Source organism: Otolemur garnettii, unplaced genomic scaffold, assembly GCF_000181295.1.
Source record: "Otolemur garnettii isolate 467f Iridium unplaced genomic scaffold, OtoGar3 scaffold00013, whole genome shotgun sequence".
In the NCBI taxonomy this organism is placed as follows: Eukaryota; Metazoa; Chordata; class Mammalia; order Primates; family Galagidae; genus Otolemur; species Otolemur garnettii.
Window position 1 is genome coordinate 30,783,356 of NW_003852408.1, and position 20,017 is coordinate 30,803,372.

The 20,017-nt window shown below is 37.9% G+C and overlaps 1 protein-coding gene across 8 annotated transcripts in view; it reads right to left on the reverse strand.

Moving 5' to 3' along the window:
- The window catches only part of SPATS2L (spermatogenesis associated serine rich 2 like), a 167,702-nt gene that overhangs the window by 33,392 nt on the left and 114,293 nt on the right, over positions 1-20,017 (reverse strand). For 5 of the 8 annotated variants that reach the window (XM_003785045.3, XM_012802227.2, XM_012802226.1 and 2 more), the window contains 2 exons: positions 2,867-3,073; positions 1,342-1,477 (listed from right to left, as the gene is read on the reverse strand). In XM_003785045.3, the coding sequence (XP_003785093.1) occupies positions 1,342-1,477; positions 2,867-3,073 (343 nt within the window). The remainder of the gene's footprint in view (positions 1-1,341; positions 1,478-2,866; positions 3,074-20,017) is intronic. The other 3 variants (XM_012802228.2, XM_012802229.1, XM_003785046.3) reach the window with 1 other exon arrangement.

A 20,017-nucleotide genomic window follows, 5' to 3' on the forward strand; every position in this document is an offset into this window, starting at 1 on the left:
TTATGCAACTCGACAGTTTCTGCTAAAAAGCACATCCATGGTGAGGTAAGGACTTGGGATGGGAAAAACATGCAGAAGATGTGATTGAATTCTGGACTCACAGAAGGCCAGCGAGATAACAGGGAACATGCTAGCTGAGCCTGGCTGGGCATTATAGATGTGTGCTTTCTTTCGCCTACGGTTCTTCTCTCTCTTTTGGTGTCAGCACCTTGATTTTCTGCTGGAGAACCATGGCTCTTCCTCTCTCAGTGTGTGGGTTTGAGGTGAAGTCATCCAGCTGCTAACTCTGTGGAAAGGGCATGACTCCAGCCTGGCTGGTGGGCAGATTCCAGCTCTCTCGCACAGTGATTGGTTTTGAACAGATGTATGAACCAACCCAGCCAATAAAGTTAGGCCTTAGACTTTTGCTAGAACTATGGGAGTAAGACCTTCAGATATTAGGGACTAAGTAGTACATAAGTTGGGAGTCACAGAAGGTGGTAGAGGGGGTCATCTTTGCTGTCACATGGAGAGATGCTGCCTAAGAATGAAGGGAGGATGGAGCAGAATGAGGAGATTGTGGGCAACACCGAGATAGGAACGGGGTAATGGAAGAGAGACAGAGAGAGAGAGAGTCTTGAGAACACCTTCTAGAATCTTCATATACTCAGCCAATAAATTCTCTTACGTCTTTAACTGGTGTGACTTGGTTTCTGTCACTTGAAACTGAAAGAGTCCTAACAGTTACACTAAGAACATTTTTCAACTGGTGAAAACTTAACCTTTACTAACAGATATTTAACTTCAATTGTGGATGTGAAGAAACATACAGGGCTCAAAGAAATGCCTTCCATCAAAATCACTTTCAGGGCCGGGCAGAGTGGAACCAAAACCATATTGGCGCACCATTTCTTAATTCTAGTCTTAAGGATGCCCAAGACTAGAATTCTATCATTAAGCTTACATGTGATATTTCTGAGTTTTGTTAAGGGAATTTTTCTTATTTTAGAATTATAGTGCTCAAAAATGTTTCCTTAGGAGCAATCATGATATTAGCCTGTCAGGGATTTGTTAAAGATACTATTTTTGAAGTTTTGTTCTGTATCGTTCACATACTTTGGGGCCAACTCTAATGAATTATGTCTGCCAGGTTACTTTTTATCCAAATACTTTGTCATCTTTTTTATTCCCAAGATATATCCTTCTGCCTGCAGGGGTTTAAAAGAATCTGCTGGAGAGTTATTCTGTCATGTTTATGTATTAAATAAACAACATTTTCCATCTGATGCTCTTAACCTATCTCAACAGCTCAAGCCCCATAAATTTATAGTTCATTTACGGCTCCTAAGTCGAATTACTTACCAGTTGTGTAATTCAGCAAAGGCAGCTTTGATCTTCTTCACGGAACTGTCCACTTCTTCCTTGATCATGACGCGGTATCTAGTGAGGGAGACAGTGCAGCGTTGCAAATCCTTCACTGATTTCTCAATATTTGGGCCTAAAATTGATGTTAAGAGAAAGAATTGTTAACTTGACCACTTTATCCTTTCTTGTAAGCAAAACAACAAAACAAAGCAACTAAGCCACCAATAAAAGAGAGTCATCTTTTTTTCTTCTCTGTTTTTCTTTTAAATCAACCATGATAAGCACTAAATCTTTTGCTTTTCAATGGAAAAAAAGGAAAGTTCTGCCAGGAGAATGTTTACAACCCAGAGTGGCGGTTCAGATGGCACTTCAGACTGCTATTATTTCACCAGTGGGGTCTCTGGCTGGGCCCTTTGGGGTATTCTTGTCCTTTGGGCCCTGGGGAAAAAGGGTCTGATCATCATGTTCTATCACAAACAGCAGCGTCTTAGAATCTGATATGTCTAACGACCATTTGTACTGCTGGCTTTCTCTATAAACACCACTTTGCATGGTTAAAAGCCAGCAGGGCTTTTGGAACAAGAAAATGACACAGAGATTGGGAGAGGTACAAATGAGCTAGAGAGAGGATAGAGCATTGGTGCCAGGTATGCTGGCACTGGCCCCATCTTCCTGAGCCAGGCGTGTAATTAGAGCAGCAGTGCTGAGAGCGGCTCGATGGGTGCCCATCTCGTCTGGTTTCCTGAAACTGTCACCGGGGTCTACAGATCGTGGATAGCAAACAGGCAGACTGTATTCATCCCAGGAAGGGCATGTTTCTTAGGAGAAAGAAATACCTCTCAAGAAAAGTGAGAAAGTATTTCAAACCAAAGCCAAGGAAATCAGATACAGCTAAGGCCGAATAAGAATAATATTATTTCATCTTCTGGGAATCAGAAAGGAAGTGGTTTATCCATTTCATTTTAATACAGTGATATATCAAGTTTATCAAAGCACAAAAAATCATAATAATACAGCATGTGAAATATAAAACCCTCTTTTCAGTATTAAATGGTCTGAAAGGTCTAGCATAGAACTGAATTTCATGAGGAAGACCATAATCTGAAAAAGACAGGTCAGCCTTCAGACTCATCTTCATTCAACGCAAATCAAGAACTTGTATATAAGGGGAACATCAGTCTCTTTTAGCATTCACATTTTTAAAAGCGCTCCTGGATGAACACTTGCTTTGTGAGATATTGGGGCAGAAGGTTTTTGTGGTACCAGTTTATCCATGCCGACAAAGAGAAGAATGGCCACGGGGGGCAGGGAAAATGGATGTAATTCCACTTAAATATTCAAGACCTTTGATTAAATGGGAGGAATCACATCTGCCTTTCAATCTATGTGGGTCACAGGCAGAAATGCAATTTCACGTGCTTTCTCTTCACTAAGCCGCATCTTTTGGAAAGTTCTGTCATTCTGGCACTTCTCTGTGTGTACAAAATATGTTGAATCATTTGTGCAAAAGAAATCACTTTACCTCTTTTCTTTGCCAGCTCATCTGGCTTTATTTCAAGATGAGCTGCAGGGGCATTGGACTTAACAGGAGATGTTTTTGCCTTAGGCTTGCTTGGGTTACAAGGCTGCTCAGCTGACCACTGTAGGCCATCTGACCTCTCTGCTGTTCCGTGTATAGGTTTGGGGTTCCCATCTAAGGATTGTTTCTGTTGCAGTAGTCTGTTGCCTTCTGTAAGAAAACACCAAATAATGACTGTGAAGTGATAAACTAAAAACACTGATGATAAAATGATGAGGGTGCCAAGATGTTCGTTTTTGTTTACATTCTGGCAATGATGCCTTTCACTGCAAACAGTCAAGAAAGTGTTTTCATGGAATCCCCAGAAGATTAGAGGATATACTAGAAAGAGCCTTGTGTTTAAGAGTCAGAAGCCCTGGGTGTGTGTTTCGGCTCTGGTAATTACTTGCAGAGTGACCCTGGGCCAGCCTCTGTACATTTCTAAGCCTTAGTTTCCTCACCCATACCTATCCAGGAAGGTTATTAAAGGGATTAGAGAAGATGAGCAGGGTTCCCCCTCACCCTCATTCCAGTAAAGGCTTAGGATTTTTACCTATGATTTCATGCTGAGGCTTTAAAAACGTAGCCCTCCTCTCTCCAAGTGCTACAGTAATGTCTTGTGGTATTTTATTCTGAATTAATCAAGGCAGAGGAGTGATTGGAGATAGGGCAAGAATGAAGTGACAACAAGTACTATAATCACTGCATCTAATTTATGGAGGGCTTAAATCAGGAAACATCATCATAGTATCTCAACTACATTTAAAATCCAGGGAGTTAGATTCTCTCTGGAGCTTTAATAGATGTGGCAATAAATTAGCAGCATGTCGCTTTCAGCATCTTTTAAAGGCAGGTTCCTATTTAGTTCTTGCTGGAGTGAATTAAACGGCACCTTAGTGGTCAGAAGAGGAAATGTATCACCCTTAACATCTTACTACCGGGGAGCTTTGGGTGTGAAAAAAGGGAGGCCAGTGTGCTTTGGAAGGCCAGGTTCTTAGAGAAAGCTTGAAGAGACCTAAGTTCTGACATTCCCCAAGCCTCGCATGACTTTGTGGGAATGCCTTCACTTCTCTGGGTCACGCTCAAACACTCGGTCAACCCCAGACCTCCTTTCAGATGGTCACTCCCATTTCCACTTCTCTCCACTCCCACAGTGCCTCATAAAAACTTCACGCATTATATTTTAACACAAGGTCTCCGTGTCTGCCCCTCACCCCTGCCCTGCATAGGCTATGACCTTCTAGAGACAGACACTGAGCCTTATTCAGTTTTAAATCCCTGGTACTCGTGTGTGGCTCAATGGCTTTCTGTAGCATTATGATTGAATTAAAGTACATTCAAAATGATTTCGTAGAAAAAAATAAGAAATGATGAACACACTTCCTGACACTGCTGCAAATATTAGAGACCACACTTGAGGAAAGTAGAAAAGAATATGATCTGAGCCATAATCAACTCGCTTTTAGACACTAGCCCATTTACGACCAATATAATTTGACTCTACTTGAATCCATCATTCATAACACATACATCAAGAAAACACAACATACTTTTTATGTGCTGAATGATGAGTAACCTTAAAAATTTACTTACAGTACACAAAAAATTGTTCAGCAAAGGCAGTAAACAAAGTGAGTACTAAAAACAGCATTTCCTCCAGTAATAAAACAGATTCAAATAGTAGTGCACAATTTTATCTTTAGTTACACTGCAGTGGAATTTCACTACAGGGCAGAGGTTTTCAAACTTCCCTGTGGAATGTTTCCCTTGGTACTCATTACAAATGCAAATTCTCAAACTCCACCTTCGCGGATTCAGATTCAGCGGTGGGTCCAGCATTCTGTTCGCATGTGATTCTGTCAAAGTGCAGACAGACAGTATAGCCACCCTGAGAAACCCCACTGTAAAAGATGAGAAATTCATTTTATAATGACTCTATAAATGTTTGTGCTGAAACAGTAGATAAGTCCAAGCTGGCTCCAACTCATTCCCTCCTTAGATCCCAGCTGAGATTCAGGCTTGAGGAGACATCATAAATTGAGAATTTAAAACATGGTGCACAATGTAGTAAATTAGTCATATTCTTAAAAATAAGGGATTTATGTTAGAGCCTAATGGACCTTAGGCAATAGGAAAAAATTATTTTGTTGAAATGAAAAAGAACTTTTAACAAAAGACAACCATGCAAAAGAGCATGGACTCATTAACCTGGAGCTGAAAATATTTTGTGTATCAGAGATCTCATATTTGGGGTATTGGTTTATTTCATCATTCTACTAACCATACTAATTGAGACATGTAAGAGGCAGTATTTTTTTTTTTTTAAACTGGTGGAATCAATGAACACTTTAAAAGGTTTAAACTTCTTGAAGACCACTTGGATATATCTGCACATTGGCTGTTTAGATCTGTCTCCAAATACAGTAAAATGTTGGGTCTCTTTCAGAAGAAAACTGGTGGAGAGTTATGTAGGGATAACAGAATTAGGTTCATCTTGACCACAAATCTTGACAATTCCAGCAATAGATAATGGGAGTTCCTTCCTGGATACAGTAACTTTCCTCTAATGTTACAGGCCAGAAATACCATCAGTCTCTAGTTCTCTGGAATCCACTTGTAAACTGCAATAGATTGTAGCTCAATGGGAACTGATTCACATAAACCTGCATTGTCCAGTAAGGTGTCCATTAGTCCCACAGAGCTACTGTGTCTTGTCCAAATTGAGATGTGTTATTAAGTGTAAAAGACTCATACCCTGAATTTAAAGACTTAGTACAAAATAAATAAGAAGTTAAAAAATTTTGAATAGTTTAAAAAATAGTGATTACATGTTGAAATGATAGTATTTTGAATATAAGCTAAATAGAACATAGTGCCCAATTTAATTCACCTATTTCTTTATACTTTTTAAATGTAGCTACCATAAAATATAAAATTATATATGCATTATATGTCTATTGGATAAAACTAATATAAAATAGGGAGCATGAGGTTGGTGATCTACAATGTATAATCGCTACTAATTTATATTCTAGAATAAGAGAGTATTTATTCTAGTAATGCCTTAAAATAGCCTCTGTGATTTCCACATGAGAAAACTGGTGACAGGTGGTGTATGCCTTGTTTATCATTACTCTATATGCTTGGTACCTAGGAAGCACACGATAAATAACGAATTAATGAACCATCATTGCTTCAGCATCGTGCATGTCTAGGGAGGGAGCCTAGTACGATATGAGCTTCTGGCTGTGTCTTTATCTAATATTCATCAGATCTATGAACCAGAGTAGCCACATCTTAGAAAGAAAAGTTATCTCTGGTCGGGCGTTCCCAAGTTGCATAGATTTCAATAAAAATTATATATAGCAGGATGCCAAAATATGAAATAAAATACACATTTTTAGAGATTTTGCTGCAAGTAAAATCAATCCTTCCCCCAAAGTGTATGAACTGCAGCTAAAATGGATGTGCATAGCATGTCTAGGTGCACTTGACCAGTAACGGCACCTTCAATTCTACTTTGAAAAGTAATACAAAGATAACATCTCGTAAAATGTGTATACATTTTTTGGTACCCTCTATATTTCAGTTTAGACCTTGTCCATGTTTCTAAAAACAACTCCCAGAAGCTTGTATTTTTGAATGCAACTATTACCTGAATCTTCCTTTGATTAAAAATACTTATCAAATTCCAACATAGACAATGCATGACTTCCTGAGTATAACTTCGGCTTTTGATTCAATTAGACTCCACAAATACATATGGAATGTTCACAATATGTTAGCTCTGGCTTATTTATAGGAGATAAATGAGACATAGTCTCTCTGACCTTAACAACTAGTATATTAAATGTGAAAAATTAATATAAGACTATACAATTATAAATCTGAGTTGCTCTTTCCCATTGAATTGTCTCAGTACCTTTGTTAAAAATTAATTGACTATACATGTGTGGGTCTGTTTCTGTATTCTGTTCCACTAATCTAGTTGTTGGTCCTCACACCACCACCATATTGTCTTGCTTGCTGTAAATATAGAGCAAGATTTAATGTCAGATGATGTGTGTCTTCCAACTTTACTTTTCTATTTTGTGGAGGGGTGGAGGGACAGTTTCACTTTGTCACCTTCAGTAGAGTACTGTGGCTTCACAGCTCATAGCAACTTCAAACTCTTGGGCTTAAGTGATCTCTTGCCTCAGCCTCCTGAGCAGCTGAGGCTATAGGCCTCTACTATAGGCTCCTGCCACAATGCCTAGCTAGTTTTCTATTTTTTTTTAGTAGAGAAGGGATCTCCCTCTTGCTCAAGCTGATATTCTGTCCTTTTCTTTTTCAAGATTGTTTTGATTACTTAAACTGAAGGATCAACTTGCCTATTTCAACAAACATCAGTAGGATTTTGATAAGACTTGTGTTGAATCTATAAATCAATTTGAGGGTAAGTTGTATCTTGACGATACCAGCATTGCATCTTTTAACCCTTGAACATGACATATCATGCCATTTATTTAGGTTTTCTCTAATTTGCCTCAGTATCATTTTCTAGTTTTTAGTATTTTGTCTATCTATAGTGAAATTTATTCCTAAATATTTTAGACTTTTTATGTTATTGTATATGATATTTTTAAAAAATTTTACTTCCCAAATTTGGTTGCCTCCATACAGAAATATAACTATTTTTTTTTACATGTTAAATTTGTATCTAGAGACTTTGTTAATTTCCTTATTCTGGTAGTTTTATTTATTTTGGTAGATTTCTTAAGATTATCTTTCTACATACACAATAATGACATCTGTAATGAAGTTTAACTTCTTTCTTTCCAATCTTTCTTTGGCTTATTGGACTGGCTAGGAATCCTACTACAAATGTAGAATCAGCATCCTTGTATTGTTCTTGATCTTACATTCACTATTGCACTAAGTATCACATTAGCTGTAGAGTTTCCATATATTTATTAGACTCAAGAAGTTCTCTTGCATTCCTATTTTGCTGATAGTTTTTAGTTTTGTCAAGTGACTTTTTAATCTAGGAATATAATAATTGTTCTTTATTCTCTTAATTAATAAGTTAGGTTGATTGGCTTCTAAATATTAAACCAAAGTTGTATCGCTGAGATGAAGTACATTTACTTGGTCATGGTGTATTATCCTTTTTGTATATTGGTCACTTAATTTGATAATATTTTGTTGAGGATTTTTGCTTCTTTATTCATAAGTAATATTGTTCTTTGATTTTCTTCTCTCATAATGACTTTGTGAGGTTTTGATAAAGGTTATGCTAGCCTTATAAAATAAGTTAGGAACTATTCTCTTCTTTCTATTTTCTGAAACTGTTTAAGATTACTCTTATCGTTCTTCCTTAAATGTTCATTAGAATTCACTAATGAAGTCATCTGCCTGAGATTTTAATTATAGAAGACAGCTATGCTCACCGCTACACTACCAACATGTTTTGAGATTTTAATTATAAATTTCTTTGCTAGGTATAGGGCTATACAGATTTTCTATTTTTTTCTTGTATGTGTTTTGGTAAGTTGCACTTTTTAAGGAATTGTCCATTTCACATAAGTTGTTGGATTTATTAGCAAAAAGTAGTTTATTATTCTGTTAGCTCTTAAGTGAATGAAAGGTCAGGATCAATTTTATTTTTGATACTAGAAATTGGCTTATATTTTCATTATGATTCAGTTCAAAAATTTTCTAAAATGTCTTATGATTTTTTTCTTTGACCAAAGAATTATTTAGAAGGTTTATTAATTTCTAAATTTTTGGAGATTTTTCTAGTTATCCTATTGCTACTAATTATTAATTTAATTCTAATGGTCAGATACTATGTTCTAAGGATTTTAGTATTATTAAATTTATTGAAACTTATTTCATGGTTCTGTGACCAGTCTATTTTGGTAAAAATGCCATGTACTCTTGAAGTTGTTGGGTGTAGTGTCCTGTAAATGCCAACTGAGTTAAGTTAACTGATAGCATTGTTCATATCTTCTATGTTCTCACTGATTTTTTTTTGGCCAGGGCTGGGTTTGAACCCACCACCTCCGGTATATGGGGTGGGCACCCTACACTTTTGAGCCACAGGCGCCGCCCCAATTCTTACTGATTTTTAATCTTCTTGCTCTATCAGTTACTAAAAGCATGGTATTAAAATCTACACCACTTGTGGATTGTCTCTCTTTTTTTTTTATTTTAACATATACGTGTGTTTACTAGGTTTCCACTTTTTGCCTTCACAATTGTCTCTTTCTTTAGTTCTATCAATGATGCTTCACAGATTTTGAAGCTCTATTATTCATAATACATATAAATTTAAAATTGTGCCTTTTTGATGAATCTATATATCATTATGAAATGACTCTCAATATCTCTGGCAATATTTTTTGTAGTAAAATTTTCTTTGCCCAGTGTTAGCCATACGGACATTATTATACTTCTGTTTGGATAACTTATCTTTCCAATCATTTAACTTTTGGCCTATCTTTGTGCTTATATTAAAGTTCCTTTCTTAGAATATTCAGCACACAGTTGGGTCTTTTTATCCAATCTGTCAATCTCTGCTTTTTAATTAGAATTTTTAGTCCATTTACATTTAGTGTAATTATTGGTATTATTAGATTATATTTACTATTTTGAGTTATATCTTACTCTAAAATTTTTTAAAATTCTAAAATAAGGATTTTAGAAGTTGTTGTAAGGATTACAAGATGGCATCACTAATTTACCACAATGTCCTTTGAGTCAATATTGTGCTACTTCATATATAACGTAAGAACCATGCAATAATATAATTCTACTTACTCACTCCTGTCAATTGTACACTTATGGTCATATATTTTACTTTTAAATTTGTTGTAACTCCACAACACATTGTTATCTTTGCTTTAAGCAGTCATTTGTCTTTTAAACTAAGAAAAAGAAAAAAACCTTTTATCCATATATTTATAATTTCAGTGTTTTTCAATTCTTTCAGCAGATTCAATTTTCAATCTAATATTTATTTTCCATCTAAAGAACATGCATTAGCTTGTTTTCTAATGCAAGTCTGCTAGTGATGAATTCTTTCAGCTTTTATATAAAAAATTGTTTTCCCCTCATTTTTGAAGGATATTTTCTCTAGATATATAGTTCTATATTATCAATTTCACCTCTCATGACATTATAGATTTCATTCTGTTGTCTTTTGGAGTATATTGCTTTGGTGACAGGTCAATTTTTATTCTTATTATTGTTCTCCTGTTTGCAATTTGGTCCTCCTACCCCCAGTTGCTTTTAAGATTTTCTCTTCATTTTCAACATTCAGTAGTTTGATTATGATGTAAGTTCTTATAATTTATCCTGCTTGGATTTTGATGAGCTTCTTAGATGTATTGATTATTGTTTTTTTCACTCCAACTGGAAAAACTGTGGTCGCTATTTCTGCATTTTCTCTTTGCCCTCCTTCGGAGGTTCTAGTAACAAACATGTGAGACTGTTTGATACTATCTCTAAAGGCTCTGAGACTCTAGCTTTGTTTGCTTTATTCTTTTATTTTTTTCTTTCTGTTCTTCAAAAACTGTTATTAGCCACATTTGATGACTTAAAAAAATTCAGATATTGTACTTTTTAGTTCTATGGTTTCTATTTATTTCCTTTACTAACTCCTAAAATTCTCCTCCTGTTAATTCATTATATTTGTCTTTTCTTTCTTATAAAATTCTTAGCATATTTATAAGCAGCAATCCTTCTCCACTAATTCCAATTTCTGGGTTATTAATGATCTGTTTCTAATGAATAACCTTTCACTTTATTACAGGTCACATTTTCTTGCTTCTTCCCATGTCTAGTGATTGTTTAAATTGGGTAATGAACATTGTGGGTGATACACTGAAGAACTCTGTAACTTTCTACTTTCCCACAAAGAGTTTTGACTTTTGTTCTCTAGGTCATTAAGGTACTAGAAGAGCACTTTCTACTCCCTTCCCTCTTTTCTTCAAAACAAACAAACAAACAACCTCCCCCCCGCCCCCTCATGATCTCCCATTCCAGTTTTGGCTGTCTTTTAGTGTTCCTTTTTTGCCTTAAAGCTGTACGATTAACCGCCAATATTAGGGACTAGAAGAGCACTTTCTACTCCCTTCCCTCTTTTCTTCAAAACAAACAAACAAACAACCCCCCCCCCGCCCCCTCATGATCTCCCATTCCAGTTTTGGCTGTCTTTTAGTGTTCCTTTTTTGCCTTAAAGATAAATGTTAGGTATCTAACAGAACTAACTGGGGAGTGAAAGAGGTGATATGGGGCTAGTGGACTATTCCTTAAACTATCTTCATTTAATTCTCGGCTTTATATCTCTCTTCATAAGCTTGCCCTCTATGCTCTCTGCTGACCCTAAATCTAGAGCTCCCTCAGTTTCTGCTGGGCAGTCATTCTCCTCCCTGCCAAAGGCCCCTCCTTCTGCACTCAGTGCTACGGCTTCCCACACTCAGATTCATCAGTCTGTCCTCTTCCATCTACCTTCCCTCTTAGAGAAATCAATGCCCCTTGTTCATTTTTAGTTATTATAGATTTCTACATTAAAAAAAATCTTTTACTATAAATTCATGGGGTTTGTGATGAAGAAAATACAAATTCACATCTTTCTTTTTCTTGAAAAGTTCTTCATGTGCTTTGCCAAATTATTTTTCAGTTAAGTTGTGCCCATTCACACTTGTTCTCACATTTAACTCATGCCAACATGAAAAACAATCAACTTTCTTGTCACTGAATCTTGGTATCAACTTATATACTTAACATGTTTGTGATCTGATTTATTTTACACAATAAAATGAACTGTGCTAGGTTTGTGTGTATGTGTGTGTGTGTGTGTGTTAACACCCAAAGAAAACAAACTCTCCTCTTGGAAGAAATATATGAACTTGGATTCAAAGATTTTCATGATATATGTACAGCTATGTATGTATTCAAATTTGAAAGTTTTGGAAAACCTTTTTTCCTCTAGTTTTATTTCTTAGTGAAATCTTGATGTACTTAGGAGTAGAATGAAGGAAGTATGCAGCACAGAATTTGAATTCGACTTTAAGGGATGTATTAAATATAGACTACTTCTGAAATAATCATTTTAATCCATTTAGTTATAATAGTTTCCTGGTCCCCTGTACACATGTTTTAATCATTTCAGTAAATTGCATCATCTGATCATGAGTAACTTAAGCCTTGTAAAGTAGTTCTACCTGGAAAAAATAAAGAAAGGCCACTTTCCCCTCCCTCTTCTTCCCTCACTGGCAGTGGCTTCCAGCAGCTCCAGTCTGCCAGCAGCCTCTGGCAATGGCAGCCTCTAGACAGAACAGCTCAGTCCAGGCCCTTTGATAGGTCTCTTCACCACCACAAGGCTGCATGTTCTTCTGGTAGCCACACACCTTCCAGGATGAGGTTGGAATCTCAGTCTTGGGTTGGGGGATTCTCATGGTCCTTAGTTTCTTTATTGTTTAATTTTCTTCAGCATAGAGATAGACAGTAACTGCTATTTATCTATCATCTATCTGTCTTATCTACCTACCTACCTGTCTATCCATCATCCTCATTTAACCCTTTTAGTAGTCACCTCCTGTTGTTTTAGTTAACAATTTTAAAATTACATTTCTCCCATTCAAATAATTAGTATGTATGGTTTCTGTCTCCTGACTTGACTTTGATGGATTCCTATGGCTAGTATGAGGGGCTGAACTCAGAAGACCAGTGTGGCTACAGATGAGAGAGTAAGAAGGAAGGTTCCTTGCAGTGAGACTGGAGCGGGATGCAGAGGGCCAGACTATGCTGGGCCTGCAGGCCAGGGTAATGCTTTTGGTCTTTATCATATGAGGTCATATTTATATTTTGAAAAGATTACAGGATAGAGAACAATTTTGAGAGGAACAATGGTAGCTAGGTGAGTAACAAGGAGACTGACTACTGTGGCACCTTAGGCAGGTGAGCAGAGGGAAGGCAGAAGTAGGGACAGGGAGAATGTATGGATTCCAGGAATACAGGGAAGTGATAATCACCAGGATGCAGTGATGGGCTGGACGTGGGGGTTGAGAGAGAGGAAGATGTGGCTGATGCCCAGATTTCTGGCTTACAGAGTTGCACAGATGGTGCACTGGGATCAGGAACATTAAACGCAGCCAAGACTGGGAAGGGAGATCATGAGTTTGTTTTGAGCATGAGTTTGTCGAAGTGCTTTGAAATGTCAACATGGAAACGTCAAAGAAGTTTCTGGAGTTCAGAATGTAGACTTGGACTGGAAGATGAGTTTGTGAGCCATCTTTCATAATTAAAGCTTGGGTACAGTGGAAATAATTTAAGGAGTGTAGCTTTAGATGAGGAAGGACTTGGGACCAATCAAACCTTGATGAGCTTCAACAACTGAACAGCCAGATAGAGAAGAACAATCCTCAAAGGAAACAGAGATGAAGCGATAAAGACAGAGGGGGGAGAATTAGGAGAGTGCCAGGTTATAGGTACCAATAGGGAAAAAAGAGTGATTAAGGGTTGAGTGGTCAACAACATTGAATACTGCTGCAAGGAAAAGATAAATTCAGGGGTAAAACATGTTTGCTGGATTCAGTAAAACGGAGGCTACTGATAAACTGAGTAGGGGCAGTTTCTTTGGAGAGACGGGCCAGAACACATAGGTGATGAGTGAGAGGGAGATGAAAGGGGGGCAATAAGCAAAGATAACTCTCTAAAGATGTTACAGAGTAACAGTCTAGTGAAGGAGCCTTAAGAAAACTCTTCACATGACAGTTTCTATATACCTTGATTTGCAAGTTTCATCATTCTTTTATCTCTGCATGACAGGATGATTAACTACTATTCAGAGGAACCAATAACGTTGGAACAGAGACCAAAACAGATAGGTTTATGCAGCAGACACAATGTCAGTTCTGTATCTTCATAATTTGTTTATCAAATACAGATGGACTTTATTACCTCATTCAAATCCTGTGAAGCTGGTGACTTTCCAATTGGAATCAAATCTTCGAGCTGTGTTTACATTGTATTTATAAGGGGTCATATGTCATTAATACCTTTATAGGCTTACTTATATTCAAAAGGTAATAGATAATAAAGTCAATGGATTAAGCTGTCAGTGATGCAAGGTAGGCCTGTTAACTTAATTTGTTTCACTGTCTTATTTCCCTGCAAAGCAGGTTTAATTTTCATTGCATTTTAATAGAGCCATTTAAAATCTTTGTTCAAAAATATTAAAAAGAAATTTTTGAAAGCTTTTTGATCTTTGTAAGGAGTGCATTCCATTTAATTAAGTCCATTTGTAACCGAAATTACCATAACGAAGCGTGTGTGGGAAGTTATAAAGTATCAGCTGTTCAGAGATGAGCGGTTTTGTATTTTTGCTGTGTTGTTATAGCAAAAGTAGTTTTTGAACCAGAAAGAGAAGGGAGTCTGACACCCTCTCCTGGGTGTCACTCTGCCCAAGTGACAGAAAACCCCTGAGGGGTTTTATGTTTCCTGAGCCCTCATGTCACTACATCCTGGGTCTATCTGCCTCTTTCTGCTTTATCATACACAGAGAAAGGAAACAGGGCTCTAAGTCAATGGAAATGAAATTGAAGGCTACTCCTAATATTACCTGAACAATTCAGATCTGGTGCTGCTTGAAGCTGAGGTTAAGGCTGAGCCACATACAACTATGAGAGGAAGTTAACAGCAAGTATTTAGACACTAAAATAATAACTCAAGAGGCATGAGAACACAGTAATTGCGTGCTTTAAAATATGAACTTTAAAAATGCATGTTCATGTAACGGTACTTAACATCAGCTAAATGTATTAATAAAGTATTATGTCACTAATTTAAAAAAATTGTAAAAGCCTGTGGTTATAATTCTATAAGGGCTTCAGCTAAGGTGTTTAATAAAAGTTTGAACAAAGCATTGGCTGTTTTGATTACTAGAACCTAGGATGAGTGAATGTGAGTTGAAGCATCTGGATCTCAGCTTAATCATCCCCTCTCCAGACAATTATGTCATGGTAGGACCTTATCTGAAGTTGCTATCCATACACAGACCCCAGTTTCCCTTCGGCATACGGCTTTATAACAGATATTATAATCTGTAATTACCTTGGTGACTTACTTGTATTCTGGCTTATAGAATCTCATCTCTTCTCCCTACCCCTAAAAGAATATAAACTCCACGACAGCAAAAACTTTATCTCGTTTATTTTCTGTAGACGAATTCCTGGTACATGTTAGATGCTTAAAAATATTTACTCCATGGATAAATAAAGGATATGAGGGTTTACTCTACACCAGATGCTGCCCTAATCACTTTATGGATCTTATTTACTGCTTGCCACGATCTTCTAAGTTGGAGTTAATATTTTTTTTATTTTGCAGATGAGGAAAGTGAGGCACAGACTGGTTAACGAGTCCAGGGTCACATACCTAGTAAGTGATGAGTGCAAGATTTGAATCTGAATATGTCTAAGGCTAAAACCCTGGCTCTTAGTTATGATATTATGTTGCTTCCATTAGAGAGCTGGCACTGCTGAAATCCTAGAGTCTACACACTGGGCTTTATGATTAAAGTTCGAAGCTATCTGCTTCCTTCTTGTTGGTCTTTTCTAATGCTCTGGTCCAATATAGAGCTTAGAGACACAGGGGAGGTAACCTTGATGCTAGGGCCAGAGTAACATGGCAACATGAAAAAAAAATCTGCTTGGAAACCCTGTGGGGACTCTCACACCATAAAAATGCTGTGAACCAAAGAGGGTGTTCTTCTGTTGTTGTTGGTGCTGTTGTTACAGGAAGCACAAATGAGGGACCTGCAGCCAACAGCCTAAAACAGCAGGGCCCTTTCCGTCACATTTGGTTTGCTTCACTTTGAGGAGAGGAGAAGCAGCCTATGCTGGTGCCAGGCTGGAACACAGGGTCTGCACAGCAAAGGTAATGTGTCAGGCTGTTCCTGCTCCGTGTGACAGAGGGGCTGAAAAGTCTGCATATGAAGGCTACCAAACACAGCATGGAGCCTTCTGTTTGAGATAAGCAACAGGGAACAGAGGAGGGGCTTCCGGGATGTTTTACAAGATGAAGGCCCGGATAGGATGGCTGCTGGGGGCAGCACGGGGAACTGAAGAAAGGGGCCTGCCCAGAGTTTCTCTCATGCAGCTGTGGGGGGCCCACAGTCCCACTGCTTTCCTACCCAGTGGGCATTGAGTCCATGGAAGAAAGACAATGGGGGAATCTGAACTCCTATTCTGGCCTAAATGGAGACCCGCACCTATCCCTTGGACTAACTCGAGCCTCAGGACCCAGAGAGCAGGAGGAACATGTGGGGAAATTGGATCCTGAAGATGCAATGGGCTCTAGACATTTCAGCTGGGGCCTTACAAAAACAGTATCCTTGGCACTACTTTTGGTAAAAAAGTAAATCTTGATCTGCTCCGTGCCGACATTGTATTTGAACCCAGGATGATTTTGATTGGGTTACGTAAAAGAGCCCATTTAAGCTGGTATTAAAAATTCAGAAATACAGAAAAAACTACTCGCAGGCTTAAAACATACTCCTCAACTTGTAAGCGATATGCCGACACACAGCATTGTCCCACTTGACAGTGCTATATTTACAGCTTGAAATGATGATGCTTCTGGTGGTTATTTTTCATGTAGGAAGTCACACTAACACCCCTGAGCCACCTACATATATATCTTAGAGCTAACTTTCCCCCTTACCAGAAAATGATTCTGTTTAAGACTTTTAAAAAGAGAGCTCGTGAATGTCAAGGTGTTATAAAAAGATAAAACATGCACTCAACATGTTCCCAGCCTCCTGCCCAGCGGGGCATGCAGGGCAGGCTTTGTTGAGCCTGTTTCATTACTGGAGAGCTTGATAAATGCTCCACTATTAAGTAGATTGGAGAGTTCTTTTAGGCTCACACTGTGAACCCACTCAAGTACAGAATATCATTATATGGCTTTGTTATTATTACTCTTTTCTAATTTTTCAATTATACATTTATTTCTAGGAGTTTGGGAGCCTATGGTTTTTGCAGTAACTCTCTACTACATGCATAAAATTACATGGATTTGAGTCAGGCTTTTGCAAGCTACAGAGTTAAAGAGGGTCATCCTCTGAGCTTCTCAACCCATTTCTCAGCTATAAAGTGAAGAAACAGCTATGGAGTCTCGCACTTGTCCTTACTCGTTCCAATGTTCTAACTCAGAATGGGATGCACAGTGTCCAAGGCCTGACACTGACCTGTGAATAGCTACGGGGGGGGCTCAGGATCTCCAAGAGATCCAACAAGTATTTTAAAGCCACTCAACAGTTTTAGCATCAACTTCCTGTGAAACCTTTGTTATCTTTGGGTGGGAAAACCTAACTAGGGTTAGTCTTTCCTTATCTGTGGTTTCAGTTACATGGACAATGGACAATGTCCATGGACAATGAAGGTCTGAAAATATTAAATGGAAAATTCCAGAAACAAACGATCTATAAGTTATAAATTGTGCCCTGTTCTGAGTAGTGTCATGAAATCTTGTGCTATCTGGCTCTGACCCTCCCAGCACATGAATCATCCCTTTGTCCAAAGTATCCACACTATATGTGACCCACCCATTATCCACCATCTCGGTTATCAGATCGAGTGTCATGGTGTCTCAACACGCAGGCATTTAATCATCCCACATCATTACAAGAAGGATGAGTACAGTACAATAAGATATTTTGAGAGAGAAAGATCACACACATTCTTATAACTTTTATTATAACATATTGCTACAACTGTTTTATTTATTATTAGTGATTCTTAACCTCACACTGTACCTAATTTATAAATTAAATTTTATCATAGGTATAGGTTTGTATAGGAGAAAACGTCATGTATGTGGTTTCTGGCACCAACAGGGGTCTTGAAACATGTCCACCAAGCAAAAGGGGGAACTACTATAGTTATAAATTTACTTTAAAATTTATGATCACAGCACGTGGACAGCTAATGGGGTTAATGCTCAACAAGACAATTCTCTTCCTTTTGCAAAAAACACCTAAGAACCGCCTATCACCATCATTTATTCTTCAACAGAAAAATTTACATGAAGCACAGAGATCTGTAATGAATTAGTGATATTAACAAATAATGCTTCTTTGACTTGATCAAGAATTTAAAACAGAAACAAAAACAAATAATCCTGACATATCCCAGTGCCTTCATACTAAAATTACAAGATAGAGAAGGTGTTGGGATGGCTCTTGGGGCAACAGGATTATTCACACAAAGTTTCACGTTGGGGTTTACAGCAGCCCCTCGTACAAAGAACTCCCCTGGTGAGCACTTAACTTTCAAGGTAGCTATTCCCTGGGAAGTGAAGCCCTGCCATGTTGTGTTTTCTCTGTTATATCCTTCATAGAGTTACTCAAATTGTTTTCAGAAGAAGGTATAAATTACAAGCAAATGACAATATATACATGCTAGACATTTAGTCTATGATTGCTATCAAAACAACAACTTGAGTAATTAGATTTTGAAAGTAATTCACAGGAAAGCAGGAACAAGTAAAGTTGGGAATTTGTTACTTGATTATTTAGTTTCTTTCTCTTGCTGTGACTATAAATCAAGTAGTCTCAAAATTGTAGGCATACTAAAAATTGAATTAAAAAGTTACTGGAGAATTTGGATTAAAAACGAAATAGGTTATTTTCATTGCTGTTACGGATTGGTTTTAAGAAAGTGTCATGTAGTAAATAAGGATGATCTGAATTACAGAACCAGTAATTAATGAACTTGTTGGGAAATGTGTTTCTGGGCGGAAATTAGTGCTTTGACGGTGAGCAGTTTAGGAACTTCCCAGGTTATGGTACAGTGCACCGCTTATTCCATGCCTCCTCCCTGCATCCCTGTTTGGGACCTGTCACCAGGAGATTTTCTGTTTGCATCTGTGTCTCATCTGCTAGACCAAACCCTTCCTAGGCAGGGATGGCGTCTTGTTCACTGGTTTGACAGAGGAGATTGCTGCCTCGTATACAGCAGGTGTGGGAGGTATGAGGGCGAGTTCACCTTATTTCTCTCTACCCCTCAAATACTTCCTACTACCTCAAGTATTCTGGGCCTTGGATACTCGTTGCTCCCAGGAAATCTCCTTGGATCACTTGTTGGATGTGGTGTCTCTTCCTCAAACCTTCAACTCACCAGTAAGCCCGCAGCCTTCCCTCTAAGCACATCAGAATATCATTCCCTCAGGGCCTACACCATCCCTTATCCTTCCCTAATTCTAGCATAGCACTTTGAATATAAGAGGAGTTTTAAAAAGTCAGTGATTCAATAAACTCAGGATTTTATACCTAGAAGGAGGACTTTGGGGAATCAAGGGGTATAGTGGTTCTTACCCAGAGACCTACCACCTTCTTAAGCGGCATTCTGAAAAACCGAGGAAGCATTTTTTAAATGTATCAAAATGATTGCGCGCATGCAATGTGTGTGTGCACGTGTGTGTGTTGGGGGGAGGGGAATAGTAGATGACTTACAATCCCAGGAATGTCTTGCACAAAGAATATCCCTGTGTTCTGAACTTTCTCATGTCCTCTGGAACATCAAGATTGTTGAAAAAAATTATAATTATGTGCCTTCCTATGGATTTCCAGGATTTACCTGGATCCCCAGGATTCAGCTATTGTGTAAATAAAAGGAAGGTGGGAATTCATTAGGACACCCTCCTAAGGGTGTTCAGACCTTGGCAAAGAAGATTTTTGCTGTGTGGAAAATTACACAGCCAACCCCACAGGCAGCCATGGTGTTGGAGCTAACACCCACCACCCGCCTTGGTCTGCATTTATAGCAGCTGCACTCCCAGTGGTTCCGTGTACAGACACAAATATATTTACTGAGCTCTTACTGCACATCTTAAGTACAGTGAACAGTGTCCGCAATACCCAGTTGACTGCTGTTCCCTTTTAATTGCAAAGTGATTCACTATAAGTGGATGTGAACATATGGCCACTTTATTAGGCTTTTACCTGTAGTTATTCCTGAATTTCTTATACCTTTACTTTGTTAAAATTTTGTTATCAGGTAGGTTATATTATGCATATATTCTACTTTACGATTTGTTATAAAAAGGAGGCATTGGGTCAGATAGTAT